This window comes from Podarcis gaigeae, assembly GCF_964106915.1.
Source record: "Podarcis gaigeae genome assembly, chromosome: 1".
In the NCBI taxonomy this organism is placed as follows: domain Eukaryota; kingdom Metazoa; phylum Chordata; class Lepidosauria; order Squamata; family Lacertidae; genus Podarcis; species Podarcis gaigeae.
In genome coordinates, this window is record NC_139678.1 from 116,645,571 (window position 1) to 116,661,309 (window position 15,739).

A 15,739-nucleotide genomic window follows, 5' to 3' on the forward strand; every position below is an offset into this window, starting at 1 on the left:
TTGATTACAGGAATTGGAAGGTATTGGCCTTAGGCATTGGCTCCTATCGACTACCCGGCATGGGGACCGGGAAGGGTTATCCACCAGCCGTGGGAGTCCTGTTGAAGTACGCCAACTAGGATCCCATGGGTGTCACCACTCGGGGGCGTGCCGGAGGCCCTCACCTCCCTAGGTTTCGGACAGGGCAACGCCCCCCGGAGTCCTCTACCGGACTACCCTTTTCATTGGGGGAAGGTGATGGCGCTTCCTTCCCCCTTCATTTGCATAACAATTACCCCTGCCAATGCCTAACCGCCAATACCGAGGAAGTTGTGACGTTTGCTACGAGGTAGGCAAAAAAACCAAATGGCTGGAAGTGCCAAATGGCTGGAAGGTAGGCAAAAAAACCAAATGGCTGGAAGAGTCCATAGCAAGGTCAAAGCTAGCTAAACCTAGAGGGTGGGTGGGATGGGAGAACCGGGCAGCTGGAACGGGGCAAAGAGGGCGGTCCCCGGGCGCGCCGGCCTTAAATGGGCTAGGCCATGCCTCCCCAGCCCTCCGATTGGCGGGCCGGGTCACAGACACACCCGGGGATTCCCTCGTTCTAAAACCAGCCCCCGCGTGTGTGGGAGGGGGTGGGCCCGCAACCCCACCTCCTCTCCAGCTCAGAAGTGGCTTTACCAAATTCATTAATTCAAAGGTAGTGTGACTGTAGTTATGTGGTGAGGAGCTATACGCAACACACAGTTCCTGCATCTGGGCATTTTCATTACAGAAAGGAAAGAAGGTGAAGAGAGATGGCTAATTTTTTATTTATTTATTTTTAGTCAGCATTGTTGATTATGTTTATTTTTAGTCAGCATTGTAGATTATGTATATCAAGTGATGGTGTTCCTTTTATATCATTCTTTTACAAGGCTACATCCTTAGGAAAATGTAAAATGCTGCCTTGGGATCTCCAGTGAAAGAACGAGCCTCGCCTTTAGCCTTTTGTTTATTTATTTGTGGCATTTATAGCTTGCCCTTCACGCAAGATTTTTAAAATAATGAACAAAGGCAGCTGTTTTTAAACTCTCTTCAGTAATTTTGGCTTAGCTTTCAGCCACTGATTTTTATTTTTATTTTTCCCCCTCCTGTCTGCCATCTCTTCATTATTAGTCAATTGGAAATATCTACAAAGGTTTGTGCCAAACTGGCGTGTGGGGGTGTTTTGATGAGTTCAACCGCATTTCTGTGGAGGTGCTGTCTGTCGTTGCTGTTCAGGTTAAAACTATTCAGGATGCCATCCGTCACAAGAAGAAAAGGTAGGCTGAGAATAAGACTCCCCCTTTCCCACTCCCCATATTCAATTATTTATTTTCCACCCATTATTAACGTATGAGGCTTGTAACAGTGTCGCTCACACATTTCCGCAGATTCAATTTTTTAGGTGAGAGTATTGAATTGAAAGCAACCGTAGGGATCTTCATAACTCTTAATCCAGGTTATGCAGGAAGAACAGAACTTCCAGAAAACCTTAAAGCTCTTTTCCGGTAAGTATATAATGATCTAGGAATATGAATGGTGTTGGGTACAAAAAAACAAACCTCAGAACGAAGTTGGCTGCTAATGCGCTTGCGTAACTATTGTGCAATAAGGTCTGTTCTTGGATAAGACATTCCACTACCTCTTTACACAATCTAGGCTCTGATGTTTTGGAATCTGGTCCAGTGAACAAACCAGCTTCTGGTTTAGTGGCCTCCTGGACAATAGGATCAGGGTCATGAACCCAGTCTGGATCCTTAGCTGGTGACTCTGCAGCCTCTGACTGGCTGTTCTGGTCGGGGCTAGACTATGAGGTCATGACAAAGCCCTTCTATCAGCACGGGTTACTTGCTTTGTGCAGAAAAGGAATGCTGAATCCAACTCATTTATTTTACATCTTTTATTCTTGATGTTTAAAATTTGTTTTTAAATGAATTACAAATGGGCGAATCAGTCTGTTTCTGGTCCATTTTTTACATGTGTTCTTCTATATGCAAAGAGGAAGGCATGTTTGGCAAACCCTCACCGTGATCAACTCCCATCCGGAAACCAATGTCCCCACTGTGGAAGGACGTGGCGATCCAGAATTGGCCTCCACAGTCACTTATGGACTCACTGTTAGGACTGTGTTCATGGGAAACAATCTTACTTGGTTATGAGTGATTGCCAAAGAAGAAGGTCCATTCAATTTTATTTCCATTTTAATCCATAAACTTTTATTTTAAAAATCCATATAAAAATGCATGTTCAGTAGATGTAAGGGAAAGGTTTGTGTCAGCAGGAGGCTGGCTGAGGTAGAGAAGCAAAAGGATGGATTCCCCCACTGGATCCCATCCTGGAAGATCTGAGGTTTGGATTGTGCAGTAATTTGTGAGCTGTGTTGTGAATTTTCACAGTTTAATGCATTATATTAATTTGACAGACCCTGTGCAATGGTGATTCCAGACTTCGAACTTATTTGTGAAATAATGCTGGTGGCAGAAGGATTTGTGGATGCCCGATTGCTTTCTAGAAAGTTCATTTGCCTCTACAAACTTTGCCATGAACTTCTTTCCAAACAGGTAGCTGAAGTTCAGTCTGAATTTGCTAGTAACTGAATACCTTTATATATAAAATAAATATCTTATGTATTTATTTAAACCATTTAGATCTATCTAAACCATTAAACTACAACACAATTCAAAACAACAATGTCTTAAAAATTAATATGTTAGGGTTGTATTCAGCTAAATTTTACTCAGAGTAGACACATGAAATTAATGGCCATAGCTAATTTAGGACGAGATGGACAAGATGGTTGGACAGTGTTCTCGAAGCTACTAACATGAGTTTGACCAAACTGCAGGAGGCAGTGGAAGACAGGAGTGCCTGGCATGCTCAGGTCCATGGGGTCATGAAGAGTCGGACACGACTAAACAACAACAGCAACAATTTAGGTTTATTAATTTCAGTGGGTCCACTCTGAGTAAAAGTCAGTTGAATACAACCCTCAAATTATACTAAAAATACATGGTAGACAAAGGCTTACATCCAACAAAGTTACATAGCTTCAACAAGGACTTCCACTGGTGAAATGGAACTTCAGCTGCTCCTTTCAGGCCCACCAACATTTGTTCTGGTTTTCCACCCAAACCTCTGGAACAGATGGGGGGTAAGGTGAGGGAGGGGACATTCCACAGCAAAGATTGATGTCTATGTACAAACAGGATGACTTTGCAGATGACACCAAACTGGGAGGGGTAGGAATTGCCACAGAATACAGAACTGGGATTCAAGATGACCTTAACCTTAACTAGGCCAAAACTAACGCAATTAATTTCAGTAAATGTAAGGTTCTGCACTTAGGCAGGAAGAACCAGCTGCACAAATCTAAGATGGGGGACACCTGGCTTGCCAGTAGTCCATTTGAAAAAGGATCTAGGAGTCTCAATCAGAACTGTGAAATGGGAAATGCTAATTCTACAGTTCTTTAGGTAGCTGGAAAAGCAATGAATATCATTTATTAATTTAGATTATTAACAGTTACTATTGGCAATGTATTAAATGACAGACCAATAATCTCACACATTTGTGAAAGTCAGTCTCAAGTAATTCAGCTTAGCATTACCTAAAATTTGAGTATGCTTTGCCCAGGAACTGGGGACCACACCAAAATAAAATAAAACCGAAGGACTGCAAGTTATTTCTTTATTTTTACATTTGTGTTGCACTTTTTCACCCTTGAAGGGAACCTCAAGGTTTCTTACAAAAGAAAACATTAAAGCATAATAGCAACCCTTGACAATGATCCTTGATTAAGGATCATTCTTTTAAAATCAATTAAGAAAAACAACAGCTCTTAAAATACATTAGGTGGTTCTTAATTTAATTAAGTCCCTTAATTACACATTCCACACTTCTCAGTGTAACTAAAAATTAATTCATTTCTGTGAAAGATTGGCAGGATCTCACCGGCCCACTTCAGACTTAACATGACTCCATTGGCAGCTCCAGAAAGGGGGAATCAGTAGGGCCAGGGAAAACATTCTCTCCAACATTTCAGGAGGGAAAATCAGGACAATGGAAGAAAAGGGTTTGTAAGTATTTTTAAACCAGGGGATTGTAGTCCGATGCCAAAAATATCTTCTACATCAGAATGTGATTATTTATAAATTACAGTTTCTGCCCACACACGTCGAGTTGTCTAATTTTTGACTAACCATTGAGAACTGCATCAGTCATGCTTAATCATGCCTCGTTTATATTTTTACACTTTGCTCGTGCAACATGCCTCCTTGGTGAATCTGTGGAAATGTTAAGCTAACAATAGCATCTGGGGAACAGGCAGGGTTTTCAATTTCAATTTTTTACACATTAGTTGTCTTAGCACTCTAAAATGATTATGTGGCAATGCATAAAAGATCATCGTAATCCTCAATATAGTTGTACCAAGAACTTTGCTTTCATTATTTAATTAAGCAATAAGACACAATGCTCATTGGCTAATTATGTCTCTTACTGGATCATTCTAGGAAGCAGAGGAGCCAACTCCTAGGGGCTGAGGGGTCTTCACACACACCCATAAAATATTTGAGGGGCCTGCCCCACAAGTTGATGGGCATTGCCATTCAAATTATATGCATGCACCACATCATGTGATTGGTTATATGGGGCGGGGCTTACCTAGGCCACCCAATATTTTATTCAAGTTTGGGATCCTTGCTAGGAAGCATGAAGACTAGGTCTGAGTGATACTAACTATTAAATTAGAGTGCATTTATAGAATGGTTGGCTTGTATATATATTCCCGTAAACTAAGCTTATGGTAACGGTAGAAGTAAGGGTTATCAGTGAGCATGAGGAAGCCTTTATTCTAAGGCTGCAATCCTGCATACACTTGCCTGGGAGTAGATCCCACTGAATGGATCTATTCCTGCATAGACTTGTGCTGTGAAACATGCAAAAATGATTTCATAGATGACAGGTACTATGTTACCCAAATGAAGCGTCTTGGGCCTACCTACAGTATGCTACAAACTTACATTGATCTCATCTCTCTTTAACAGTTGTGTCTTATAATTTCAGTTGTGTGAGGATGCTGAGAATTCTGCTTTAAAGACCCCTACCCCATCTCTCTGAACTATAATGAGTACCCCGGGAAGAGAAGATGAACGTTTAAACACCCATTGAAGACAGCCCTGGATTGTTCCCTTAAATAGAATGCACTTAATTGACTTGTTTATGCCCTATTGGAATCTTAAAAATTGTTTACTGATCGAATCCCAGGATTCTTTGTGTGTGTGTGTGCGCACTTTGCATATGCTTTAAAGGTCTGGTGTATGAGGTCAAAGAAGCTATGCAAACTGCAGGAAAATGAGGCATTTATTGATGGTTTGTTTCTCTTCCATAGGATCATTATGACTGGGGTCTTAGAGCTATAAAGTCCGTTTTAGTTGTGGCTGGATCACTGAAACGAGAAGACCAAAGCAAACCTGAAGACCAGGTTACCCTTTGTCTTATTTTCATCTTGATTCACTTGATATGGAATAAGAAAGATTAATTCTCAAAGAACTGTTGATTTCATCACAGATAGGTAGCCGTGTTGGTCTGCCATAGTCAAAACAAAACAAAATTCCTTCCAGTAGCACCTTAAAGACCAACTATACCAAGAACTGACTTAGTTGGTCTTTAAGGTGCTACTGGAAGGAATTTTTTTTTTTGTTTTGATTTCATCAGTTACTGATTCATTTTAATCAAATTTAATATAATCTCATATTTTAGTATAATCTCATGGGGGGGTGTCTCCCCCCCCCCCCGCGTTTTGCCCAGTGGCACCCGCCCTGTGGAACGGCCTACCATCCTTCTACCATCCCCACTCCTTTCAAATGCATTGCCATCCTCTTTTCCCCACTCCAGACCTTCCCTGACTTGCTGTGAGTTGCAGCTTTATACCTCTGAGAAAGGAACATTCTCTGCCATTGGCCACCTGAGTGAAGCTCATGAAATAATGATGGTTCATGAACCACACTTTGAGAACTCCTGGTCTGCCATGTTGTCTAATGTAGACTCTAAGCTCCTGTAGGACAGAATATGTTTGCACCCTTCTCTTATGCTTTTGGGTGGCTTGGGCTGTTGCTTAACTGGTGTCTAAATGGATGAAATATACCTGTGTACATTAATGCAATGTTGTGGTTATTAAACAAGGCAGAGAATTTGGCAGACATCCCCACGATGTACCTAACCCATGTCACAAGAATGCCAGCTTTAGCACACCATTTTCTCAATCACAACACTAAATAATTGCTTCGTGATTGATGGTGGGGAGGGGGAAATGTTGTAGCATTGAATTTACAGGATCCAGTCTTATGTCACCGCAGGTAGCAGATTGAGTTTAACAAGCCATATGGGTTGTAATTGTTTAAGTATGATTAATTCATAATGTTTGTTAATTTTATGCCTTATATTATGGTTTGTTATTATTTCATTTAATTATAGTGTCATGTTGCTTTTTCTGAAGGTTTTGATGAGAGCCCTCAGGGATTTTAATCTTCCGAAGGTAGTCACTAATGATGCCCCTATATTCCTGGGCCTGATCAACGACTTGTTTCCATTGCTGGAAGTTCCACGGAAAAGGGATCTGAAGTTGGAACAGCTGGTGCGCCAGTCCATTGCAGAACTCCATTTGCAGCCCGAGGAAAACTTTATCCTGAAGGTGGAAATAATGGCTTTCTGCTTAGCTTGTTGAACATTCTAAATGGGGTGATTGAATGCTATAATGATCACTGTTGTTTGATGCCTGTAGGTTCCAACATCTGGCTGAGACTATTACGAGGTTCAGCAGTAAGCGAAAGCATTGGGCTTCCTGTTTCCTTGTTAGAAGCGGCCACAATGTTTTTAATGTCTCCATTTCAATATCAGGAAATAATTCCAGTTTGTGGGAATTAAACCACACTAATAATCCTACGGTGTGTAATGCTCTGCCCATCTTAGCACTCATGTCCAGCTTTCGATGCCCTGGATTTTATTAAAACTTTGCTTAAAGGGTTTTTTAAAATAAAAAACAAAAGACATTTTAGTCCCTCTTTTGACCTCTGCTAGACATGAATCTCGATCATCAATACACACACAAGTTAACATTAGCTCTAAATCGGCTTTTGTCCTAAGTAAAGTTCAAGATGGAATGACTAAGGAGACTGGCTTTTCTACCCTTGGGAGGTGAGGAAGAACTGGTCAGGTTCCCAGGGTTACAGAGGAGGGAGGAACAAGTACACATTCATTACTCCTGCTCTCATCTTTACCTGCCCTTTGAGCAAATGATACACTTGAGTCACCAGAGTGAGTGCCCTATTCCATCCCCTTATCACCGTGCTATAATTTGATTTTAAGGAAGCCTGTTTTACTTAAACCTCACTGAAGCAAAGCAAATGTTGTTCTCTTTGTCTTTTTTAATAGCTTAGAAATATCGATAGACGCCTAGTGTGAGATTTCTTTGGGGTCACCCTTTCTTCTCTTCACTTATATCAGATAATCGTTCACTATAAGTATTATAGACTGTGGTTACAACTTTCCACATATGGCTGCAGTCCTAACTGCACTTAAAGTTAAAGGTAAAGGGACCCCTGACAGTTAAGTCCAGTCGCGAACGACTCTGGGGTTGCAGCGCTCATCTCGCTTTACAGGCCGAGGGAGCCCGCGTTTGTCCGCTTCCACAGACAGTTTTTCCAGGTCATGCGGCCAGCATGACTAAGCCGCTTCTGGCAAAGCCAGAGCAGCGCACAGAAACATCATTTACCTTCCTGCCAGAGCGGTACATATTTATCTACTTGCACTGCGTGCTTTTGAACTGCTAGGTGGGCAGGAGCAGGGACTGAGCAACGGGAGCTCACTTACTTGGGATTAAAAAGTAAAAAGGTAAAGGACCCCTGGATGCTTAAGTCCAGTCAAAGGCGACTATGAAGTTGCGGCGCCCATCTCGCTTTTCAGGCCGAGGGAGCCGGCGTTTGTCCACAGACAGCTTTCCAGGTCATGTGGCCAGCATGATTAAACTGCTTCTGACACAACGAGACACCGTGACAGGTCCCAGTGCACATGTCAACGCCATTTACCTTCCCACTGTAGTGGTACCTATTTATCTACTTGCACTGGCATGCTTTCAAACTGCTTGGTTGGCAGGAGCTGGGACAGAGCAATGGGAGCTCACCCCATTGCACAGATTCAAACTGCCAACTTTCCAATCAGCAAGTCCAAGAGGTTCAGTGGTTTAGACCACAGTGCGATACGCATCACTCATACCTGGGAGCATGCCCCATTGAATTCAGTAGGATGCGGTTTTGAGTAGGCATAGTTAGGATAGTGCTGCGTGCTACTGAGGAAGGTAGACGCCAGTGTGGTTAATGACATATCTGTGTGCACTCTTAACTGCTTTTCAGTTTAAAGTAAATTTTATTTTATTATTTGTTTGTTCAAAAGATCTCAGGGCGGTAAAGGTAAAGGGACCCCTGACCATTAGGTCTAGGTGTGACCAACTCTGGGGTTGTGGTGCTCATCTCGCTTTACTGGCCGAGGAAGCCGGCGTACAGCTTCCGGGTCATGTGGCCAGCATGACTAAGCCGCTTCTGGCGAACCAGAGCAGCACACGGAAACGCCGTTTACCTAACCCCGTTGCGGGGATTCAAACCGCCGACCTTCTGATCGGCAAGTCCTAGGCTCTGTGGTTTAACCCACAGCTCCACCCACATGTCTACTCAAAATATAAGTCCTACTGAGTTCTGTGGAGTAAATGGATACAGGGCTGCAGCCTCGCTGAGAGGTACTGAAGGTTGTTTGGTAGTTTGAGTTAACTTGCAGCGTAATAAATAAAAGATTGTTAGAAGGAAAGGAATGTCATTAATATCATAGAATCACAGAACTGGAAGGGACCCTGAGGATCATCTATTCCAACCCCCTGCAATGCAGGAATGTGCAGCTGTCCATTACAGGAATCAAACCGCAACCTTGGGGTGATCAGCACCATGCTCTAACCAACTGTTATTTTTCATTCCCTATTACAGTAAAACAAAACTAAATTGAAACACAGCTCTTCAGAGGTCAGTTGCTCATGTTTTCCTCCCACTAAGCACCTGCCGAAAACACAAGGGACTAAAAGGGTAAACTCTGAAAATCTATTTTAGGGAGATTGGGAGTCATAAAGGGTCGTGATTTATTGCTAATTTTGCTGCTACTGCATCTGGGCTGCAGATACTAATTGGTGGCGTCATGCTTACGGAATGCCCTCTCCCCCAAGAGATTAATCTGGAGGTTGCATAGCTTTTAAATGCCAGACCACAATGCCTCCAATTTACCCAGATATTTTGTTTTATTTTAATTCGGTGTCCATAACACTTTTATGTAGGCTGAGTTTGTTCTGATGTCTTAGGAAGCAACCCTAACTCTCTGATTTGTGCTGCTAGAGGGTGTTAGAATACAGAGGCAGGGCCCATCCACCAGCAGTGGGGGGTGGGGAGGACCCCTGCCACCATAGAGGTCCTCAGTGTGGCCATGGAAAGCACAATAAAGCCACTAATTTGGGAGATGAGCGAGATGAGCGCCGCAACCCCAGAGTCGGTCACGACTGGACCTAATGGTCAGGGGTCCCTTTACCTTTACCTTTACGTGCTGAGACAATATAGTGAAACCTATGTTGCACGTTTAATTTTTATGTTGTGAACCGCCCTGTGATCTTTGGTGGTATAGAAACTTAATTAATAATTATAATAATAATTTAATTAATATGTCAGATGGTTTGGGCTTGTAGATCAAAGTTGGGCTGGCTTGGTGAGGAACCTGTGGCTCTCCAGATGTTTTTGGACTACAACTCCCATCATCCCTAGCTAGCAGGACCAGTGGTCAGGGATGATGGGAACTGTAGTCCAAAAACTGCTGGAGACCCAGGTTTGGGAAACCCTGATGTAGAAGGTCACAGGTTAACCACCCAACATAACCCCTTATACCACTTGTGTCTAATCTCAATGTAATATTTCGCAACAGAGCATTATCCATATGCCTTCCCTGCTACAGAAGTACCAAAACCTAATGCAATAGTCCTATTGTTCATTGTTCATCTAAAACCAGAGACAATGTAGTTCTGGACAATGTAGTGTTGATGCTGCTATTGACTCCATTCTTTTAGCCTTTAGTAGTAAAATCACACAGAGCATGTCCAACACACCCAGTGAAAATCTGACTTGTCTCTTTGTGAATACATTCCACAACTGCAGCAGAACAGAGTAAAAGAGGGGCAATTTTTTAAGGAATGAGAGAATAAAATAGGACCGATGTTTATTGAAATGGGAAAGAAAAGTGTTCTCTGATTCTTCTCCTTCATTCTTACAGTTTTCTTAATACATAGCTATGCCTGTAAAATATGTTCACCATTATATGAATTCCAAACCCCACCCCACCCCTAATTTTCTTGAACGGCTTTTTAGGTTATGCAGTTAGAAGAACTACTGGCTGTGAGGCATTCAGTCTTTGTGGTTGGAAATGCTGGAACAGGGAAAAGCCAGGTAAAATGAAGAATACACCCATTTCTCCAGCAAACAAATAGCAATAATGAGAGCATGAATCGGTAATGCAGGTTACAAGATGTTTGCCACTTTGACTTCTGTGTTCAATACTCTCAGTGAAGTTGATATTCTGCTGTCGGTGGGGCATGTCAACTTCATCAGTTTTCGTTCCCCCCAAATCTGGTTACATATTTATATCCTGGATGTACCTTGGGTTACAGACGCTTCAGGTTACAGATGCTTCAGGTTACAGACTCCGCTAACCCAGAAGTAGTGCTTCAATTTAAGAACTTTGCTTCAGGATGAGAACAGAAATCGTGCTCCAGCGGCGCGTCAGCAGCAGGAGGCCCCATTAGCTAAAGTGGTGCTTCAGGTTAAGAACAGTTTCAGGTTAAGTACGGACCTCCGGAACGAAATAAGTACTTAACCCGAGGTACCACTGTATATATGCATTTCCTCACATATGTAGGAGCAGAGCACATAAAACTGAAGTCCTATGTCAGGGTTGAGGGAAGCTGAAGAACTATCATGAGTGCTGAAAGGAAGGAAACCTATGTATAGGTATACTAAGGACATGCACACTTAAGGAAGTGGGTGTAAGATGTAAAGTGTGAAGGTGTGAAACACATATATTGCACAAATATAACTAGTGTGTGGGGGGGTAATGACTTGACTGCAGTTACCTATTAGATATATATTCAGGTTAACTTCTCTGTTGTATGTGGAACAGCAGATACTTTTGAAGGATGCCTGTCAACTGAAGCTACCACTTGATTGTGAAACTGGCATGATAAAATGTTCTTACTTTAGATATTAAAGACACTACACACGACTTACTCAAATATGAAGCTGAGGCCAGCATGGAATGATATCAACCCCAAAGCTGTCACAACGGATGAACTGTTTGGCTTTCTTCACCCATCAACAAGGGAGTGGAAAGATGGTATTTCCAATCATTATACTCTTAATAAAATTGCACATCTTAACATATACAAACACATACAAGTTTGTTGTTTAAAAAACTAATTTTTGTTTTCATCGTTTTGAAGGCTTGTTTTCTTCCATGATGAGAGAACTGTCTAGCATCACGCACGATGGCCCCAAATGGGTTGTCTTGGATGGTGACATTGATCCTATGTGGATTGAGTCACTCAACACTGTCATGGATGACAATAAGGTGTGTATCACATTCTTTAACATGGCTGTGATGAGCAGGTGAGATACTCTTCTGGTCCATTTGCTAAATATGTACAGTGTTTTCTGCAGTGCCAGATTTATGTATAAGCTAAACAAGCTATAGCTTAGGGCCCTACCCTCTTGGGGGCCCCAACAAAATTTAAAGGGAAAAAACACCTTGATGTACATTTCCAAATAAAAGATAAAAAATCAAATCAAATAAAACCTACATACAGCAACAGTGTTTTGTGTTGTGTAGGCTCCTATGATGTAAGTAATGGCCCCCCATCTGGATTTCACTATTAATATACTTCTTAATTGTATTTCAGTTAAACAATCACTTTGATAAAATAAATATTTTGTTATGTCCAAATGGCTTTAGATACCTTGTTGTTGTTGTTGTGGATCAGAGCACGCCAGGCACTCCTGTCTTTCACTGCCTTCTGTAGTTTGGTCAAACTCATGTAGTAGCTTCGAGAACACTGTCCAACAATCTCGTCCTCTGTCGTCCCCTTCTCCTTGTGCCCTCCATCTTTCCCAACATCAGGGTCTTTTCCAGGGAGTCTTCTCTTCTCATAAGGTGGCCAAAGTATTGGAGCCTCAGCTTCAGAATCAGTCCTTCCAGTGAGCACTCAGGGCTGATTTCCTTCAGAATGGATAGGTTTGATCTTCTTGCAGTCCATGGGACTCTCAAGAGTCTCCTCCAGCACCATAATTCAAAAGCATCAATTCTTAGGTGATCAGCCTTCTTTATGGTCCAGCTCTCACTTCCGTACATCACTACTGGGAAAACCATGGCTTTAACTATACGGACCTTTGTTGGCAAGATGATGTCTCTGCTTTTTAAGATGCTATCTAGGTTTGCCATTGCTTTTCTCCGAAGAAGCAGGCGTCTTTTAATTTTGTGACTGCTGTCACCATCTGCAGTGATCATGGAGCCCAAGAAAGTAAAATCTCTCACTGCCTCCATTTCTTCCCCTTCTATTTGCTAGGAGGTGATGGGACCAATGGCCATGATCTTAGTTTTTTTGATGTTAAGCTTCAGGCCATATTTTGCGCTCTCCTCTTTCACCCTCATTAAAAGGATACCTATTAGGTCCATAAATTACCATATAGCATATATTCAAAACAAAAAACAGCGACAAATTGTTGTTGATAAAGGACAGGTGGACATAGAAAGGGCCCCACTACCTTCAGTAGCTTAGGGCCTCATCAAGCCTAAATCTGGCCCTGGTTTTCTGTATACATCATACAGACGAAGACAGGCTCTTAATAATAGCTTTGAACACTGTTGGGAAAGGCATGTTAGCCTGAACATGGTTATCAATTGTTCTGGTAACATCCATCTTAGATTCCTGTAAAGGAGGAGTGGGGAACCTCAGGCTCGGTTGGATGGGGTGTGTGACACAAATACATAATAATAATAATAATAATAATAATAATAATAATAATAATAATAATAATTTTTTATTAATACCCCGCCAATCTGGCTGAGTTTCCCCAGCCACTCTGGGCGGCTCCCAATCAGGTGTTACAGTACAGTACAGTGTTACATATTAAAAACTTCCCTGAACAAGGCTGCCTTAAGATGTCTTCTGAATGTCAGGTAATTGTTTATCTCTTTGACAACTGATGGGAGGGCGTTCCACAGGGCGGGCGCCACTACCGAGAAGGCCCTCTGCCTGGTTCCCTGTAGCCTCACTTCTCGCAATGAGGGAACAGCCAGAAGGCCCTCAGCACTGGATCTCAGTGTCTGGGCTGAATGATGGGGGTGGAGACGCTCCTTCAGGTATACAGGACCGAGGCTGTTTAGGGCTTTAAAGGTCAGCACCAACACTTTGAATCGTGCTCGGAAACGTACAGTCCTCCAAATATTTTTATCTGGCCTTTGAAATCCTTCACTGGCCTTCTACACACCTCAAGTGTTTTTGCCTGGCTAGAATATGTCCTTGAACTCTCATGATGCTTCTTCCTTGTCTGGGTGGAGGATAAAGAGTGCAAAGCATCAGACATGAGGCTACCTTAGAAGACCATTGAAGGACTGCTTTTGCCTGTGTGACCCTGGAGGTAATCTTTTGAGGGCCTGCTTTGAGTGCCTCTCACTCCAAGCCCCTGAAGATAGGTTGTACAGTAGTGTTAAAGGATAAAGGGCCTGGTTTTGCTAGGGAGCCTCATTTATGGGACACCCTCACAGGAAACATTTGCCTGATTTAGGCGTCAAATCTGTGTTATTTTCCCAGTCCTAGCTGGCCATTTCACTGTTCTCCTGTCAATGCCTCTTTTAATCTAGAGCTTATAGTTTGGGGGTTTTTTGCATCTGTAGGTGAGAATTGTTAATTTTATTACATTTGCAAGCCACTTCAGACACTGCAAGTGGAAAGATAGACTGTAATCCTGATATGTTGCATCCCTGATCATGCACACTTACTATCTCTACTCAACAAGGTTTTGCTAGTTTTTGAATTGACATAAGACCTGCAAAGACTGTTTCTTAAAGGAGACAAAAGTGTGAAGAATAAGCACACTATGGGCAATGATGCCTCTATTGTATCAAAACTCGGTGGAGAAAAACCTAAAATCTGTTTCTGGCCTTATTATACCAACACTTACAACCGTTTCCTATAGACGACATTGACCAAGGCTCCTGCTTATAGTAGACAGTGCTAATAGAGAAATATTTTTTTCATTGATAGACCCAGTACGGATGTGCTGTGATATAATTTGAGGTTTAAAGATACCAATAGCATCCAAAATAGAATTATGTATTTTGGAATGAAGAGTAGATCTAAACCCACATGACCTAGACTTACCCCCCAACACCCATTTAGTGTAAAAGAGAGAGAGAGAGAATGTCTCCTTAACTAAAATGAAAGTTCATGGAAGTGGGAGGAGCAGAAAGCTGAATCATTTTGTATTTTTTTTAGTATGTATTAATCTCCATTGATTAAAATGTCACCTTTCTTCACCACGGCGTCCTGGCCTTTCTTTATGATGGATACAACAGCAGGAGAGCAAACTGTTGGAATTGAGATACTTTGTGCAAATTGAAAAGAGAATTTTTTTTTTTTTTGCCCTAATTTCACACAATGCTGGAAACCTCCTTTAAATCACATTTTCCTAACCAGCTCCTAGAATAGCTCTTGTTGTTAGATTCTAAGGACTCTATTGTAGCTTTTAAGCTAAAGTACTCAGTAGGGGATGTGTAGCGTTGCACCGCCCCTTAGGAACACCAGAAGAATAGCACCTGATGGCAAGTACAATCATAGAAGATAAAAATGGATCACACTGAAACAGGTTATCCAGGCCCACTGTGGGCCATTGCTCTATTGTAGCACACGGGATCTACAACATATCTTGTATGGCCTATTTCCCCCAAGTTCTCCAGTTTGCCATAAAACATTCCTCATTCTCACAGCCAAAATCCTGCCACTTCTCGCGATTTTATTGTTACTCTTGAAATACTGTATTTTTCGCTCTATGGGACTCACTTTTCCCCCTCCAAAAATTAAGGGGAAATGTGTGTGCGTCCTATGGAACGAATGCAGGCTCCTTGGCTTCCGCGATAGCAATGCAAAGCCTCCGAAGCGCAGAGGGAGTGCTCCCTCCGTGCTCCGGAGGCTTCACGTTGCTTTCGCTGAAGCCTGGAGAGCTAGATGGGTTGGTGCTCTCCTGGCTTCAGCGAAAGGAACCTGAAGCCTCCGGAGAGCGGTGGGAACTCGCGCTGCGCTCTGAAGGCTTCAGGGATAGCCGGAGGCTTCAGGTTCCTTTTGCTGAAGCCGGGAGAGCAAGATTCTCCCTGCTTCAGCAGAGAGGGAGAGCTGCGGAGCGCCCCTTCAGCCAAGTGGGCGGAGAAATGGAAGGGGCTCCGTTTCTCCTGCTGCTTCGCTGAAGGGGCGCTGAGCAGAGAGGGGAGAATTTTTTCCCCTTGTTCTCCCCCTCTAAAACAAGGTGCGTCCTATGATCGGGTGCGTCCTATAGAGCGAAAAATATGGTACTTGATTTTCCCCCCTGATAAGTTTGTGTTTGGATTTCTTTTC

At 42.6% G+C, this 15,739-nt stretch overlaps 1 protein-coding gene across 1 annotated transcript in view; it reads left to right on the forward strand.

Moving 5' to 3' along the window:
- The window catches only part of LOC310833208 (dynein axonemal heavy chain 11-like), a 217,438-nt gene that overhangs the window by 54,673 nt on the left and 147,026 nt on the right, over positions 1-15,739 (forward strand). Inside the window, exons 25-32 of the mRNA XM_083715704.1 lie at positions 1,138-1,283; positions 1,395-1,511; positions 2,426-2,564; positions 5,393-5,485; positions 6,500-6,694; positions 10,449-10,526; positions 11,337-11,469; positions 11,576-11,703. Coding sequence (XP_083571830.1) covers positions 1,138-1,283; positions 1,395-1,511; positions 2,426-2,564; positions 5,393-5,485; positions 6,500-6,694; positions 10,449-10,526; positions 11,337-11,469; positions 11,576-11,703 — 1,029 coding nt within the window. The remainder of the gene's footprint in view (positions 1-1,137; positions 1,284-1,394; positions 1,512-2,425; positions 2,565-5,392; positions 5,486-6,499; positions 6,695-10,448; positions 10,527-11,336; positions 11,470-11,575; positions 11,704-15,739) is intronic.